This window comes from Lipotes vexillifer, unplaced genomic scaffold (genome assembly GCF_000442215.2).
Source record: "Lipotes vexillifer unplaced genomic scaffold, Lipotes_vexillifer_v1.1 scaffold611, whole genome shotgun sequence".
Classification (NCBI taxonomy): Eukaryota; Metazoa; Chordata; class Mammalia; order Artiodactyla; family Lipotidae; genus Lipotes; species Lipotes vexillifer.
Genome location: NW_006785619.1, coordinates 123179 through 126142, shown reverse-complemented (window position 1 = coordinate 126142; position 2964 = coordinate 123179). Strand labels below are relative to the sequence as shown.

At 54.8% G+C, this 2964-nt stretch overlaps 1 protein-coding gene across 1 annotated transcript in view; it reads right to left on the bottom strand.

The window, feature by feature from the left end:
* Positions 1-1193, bottom strand: part of CHRNE (cholinergic receptor nicotinic epsilon subunit) — a 4735-nt gene extending 3542 nt beyond the window's left edge. The window contains exons 1-5 of the mRNA XM_007457708.1: positions 1132-1193; positions 736-878; positions 572-616; positions 345-454; positions 60-215 (exon numbers count right to left, since the gene is read on the bottom strand). Of these exons, the coding sequence (XP_007457770.1) occupies positions 60-215; positions 345-454; positions 572-616; positions 736-878; positions 1132-1177 (500 nt within the window). The 5' untranslated portion in view covers positions 1178-1193. The remainder of the gene's footprint in view (positions 1-59; positions 216-344; positions 455-571; positions 617-735; positions 879-1131) is intronic.
* Between the last annotated feature and the right edge of the window lie 1771 nt (positions 1194-2964).

The window sequence follows — 2964 nt, the reverse complement described above, 5'->3', positions numbered from 1 at the left end:
CCCCGCCCACACCTGGCCCCACCCCCCGTAATTCCACAAAGCTCAGGGCCGCTTCCCACCGGAAAACAAGCGAGCAGTTCTGCCAGTCGAAAGGGAAGTAGGTGACCTCCACGGCGCAGATACTGCGGTAGATGGCCGGGGGCAGCCAGCTCACGTAGCCACCCTCCGAGACCAGCACGTTGGCTTCATAGGCCACACCGAACTGGCCGTCGATACTGTGGGCTCCGGGAAACCAAGAGTTTGCGCAGATCTGTGGCCCCCTCTCCCTCCAAGCAACCTGCCCCAACCAGGTCCAGCCCAGCCCCCCGGGCCTCGGCTTCCCTCCAGCCTGGCCCCGTCCTCACTTGTTTTCCAGCACAATCTCTGGCAGCCATACAAGTTCTGAAGGGACCCGCAGGGTTTCTGTGCCCCCAAAATCGCCCTTGCTGTAGTTGAGTCGGTAATCATACCAGTCCTAAGGGTGAGGGAAGGGGAAGGGGACGGAAGGACGTGTGCCTTGGTGCCCAAGAGGAGTTTGGGAGAAAAGGGTCCCCTGGACAAGACCTCACACTGCTCCCCAGACTCCACTCACGATTCCAATCCAGACGCTGGTGGTGAGGGTCTCCTCTCTCTCATTCTGCGGATGGGAGATTAGGATGATGGAAGCCAGCTTTAGGATAGAGCTCAGCGGTTGGGACCAGAAGTGGGACTTTAGGCTCAGAGATGGCATTTGGGGTGACAGTGGGGGTATCTTACCAGTGAGATGAGGTTGGTCAGGGTGACTTTGAGGGCGATGGTGACAGTGTCCTCAGGCTTCTGCACTGGTCGGCGTCCTGGGTCATAGTTGTCGAAGAGGTGGTGGTAAAGACGCAGCTCCTCGTTCTTCCCTTCACCTCTGCCTGGGGGTGGGGCCAAGCAGTGGGGTCACTGGAAACGGAGAGGCTAAGGAGCCTCTCCTCTCTGCCTCTGCATGGCTCTGCTTCTCTGTCTGCGGCTGTGTATTTTTCCGTTGTCTGTCTCCCGAACCAGTGATGTGCCTGGGGACCAAATATCGTTGTCTCCGTCTACATCTCAGTCTCTGTCTTTGTCCTGTCCCTTTATGTCAGTATCCTGTGTGTGTGTCCGACCACTTCCCCCGACCCTGGTCCATACCGAGAAGTTGCAAGAGAAGCAGGGCGCTGAGCAGAGTCCCTGCCATCCCACGGTCTGGTCCCCGGGGTTATTCTGAGTTTGGCAAGCTCCGACGGGGGGCAGGCCAGGGTGCTGTGAGTGCGGGGGAAGGGGGTGTTAGTGGAGGAGGGTGTTAGTTCCGGGCTGGGTTAGGGACTGACACCTAATCCTCTTACTACCCCTACCGGCAGCAGCCAGGGACATCTTGGCTTCTTCCAGAGGCAGCTGCCCCATCCTGAGTTCCCTGCCCTCAGTCCATCCCAGCAGCCTTTGCCTGGGCTTCGGCCAGCTCCCCAGCCACAGACCCAATCCCCTCATGACTGGAACAGGCCTGATGCAGGTGGACAGGTCTTTTAAGAAACACCTGGAACCACAAGCCTGGCAGTGGGGGTGTGGAGGGCCCCGCTTTCCAGTAATGCACTGGTGTCCTTTGAGTCAGCTGCCCTGTGCAGGTGACATCGCTTGCCGCCCATACTCACCACCACCCACAGCCCAGCCAAGGTCATGCTAACGCAGTTTCTGTCAGCAGAGTTTGGCAAAAGCAGAGCGTCCATAAAATCTGGTAATGAGACAGGCGGTCACAGGGGGTTAGTCTGCAGTAACAAACTCCACCTGGCAAAGGAGAGGGTGACACACACACACACACACACACACACACACACACACACACACACACACACACCCCTTTCAGTCTTTCCTAAGTCTCCTTGGACCACCCTAGTCAGTCACTGGAAATGCTTATTTAAAATTCAGTTTCCTAGGCTCCACCCCCAAAGAATCCCAGTTTAGTAAGATGGCAAAGATGGGGAGCCAGGAATCTGCTTTACTTAAGAAACTCCCCATATGTTTCCTTACGGGGTAGGAAGCACTTTTTCTGCCTTACACACTGCTTCCTCACACCGATCCAGCAAAGCAGTTACCATCGTCCAGAATGTACGAAAGAGGACTCCAGGTCAGGTCCAAGGTCACGTTACTGAGTCCAAGCGCCTCCCGCTCACCTCATGACAGGCCAATAAATCAAGTGACAAGCTGTTGGGGCAAGGAATAGCAACTTTATTTGGAAAGCCAGTAGACCAAGAAAATGGTGGACTAGTGTCTCAATGAACTGTCTTCCCTGAGTCAGAATTCAGGCTTCTTTTCTGCTAAAAGGTGAGGAGGTAGTCCTGGTTCCTGCCAGACTCTGGAGGGGATATGTTAATTTCCTCCTTCCTGGACTTCCCTGGTGGCACAGTGGTTGGGAGTCCACCTGCCAATGCAGGGCACACGGGTTCAAGCTCTGGTCGGGGAAGATCCAACATGCCGCGGAGCAGCTGAGCCCGTGCGTCACAACTGCTGAAGCCCGCACACCTGGAGCCTGTGCTCCGCAACAAGAGAAGCCACCGCAGTGAGAGGCCCGTGCAGCACAACGAAGAGTAGCCCCCACTCGCTGCGACTGGGGAGAGCCCGTGTGCAGCAACGAAGACCCAACACACAGCCAAGAAAACAAATAATTTCTTCCTTCCTGCAGCCACTGATAGGTGGACCCTGTCAGGATGTTTCCCGTGAGCTAAACAAAGGTATTTTAGCTTAACGCTCATTACCTGGGAGGCAGGGTTCCCAGAGATGGGCCATTAAGTATGATTTAAACAAAGGTATTTTAGCTTAATGCTCATTACCTGGGAGGCAGGGTTCCCAGAGATGGGCTATTATGTATGATTTAAGCTTATAGGCAACATTCCTTTAGTAATTAATGTAATAGAACACAAAGGTTCTTCCCTATTACAATTCCCCACTGTCAATGATGCATTCCACAACCCTGTGGGAAAGGACAAAGAC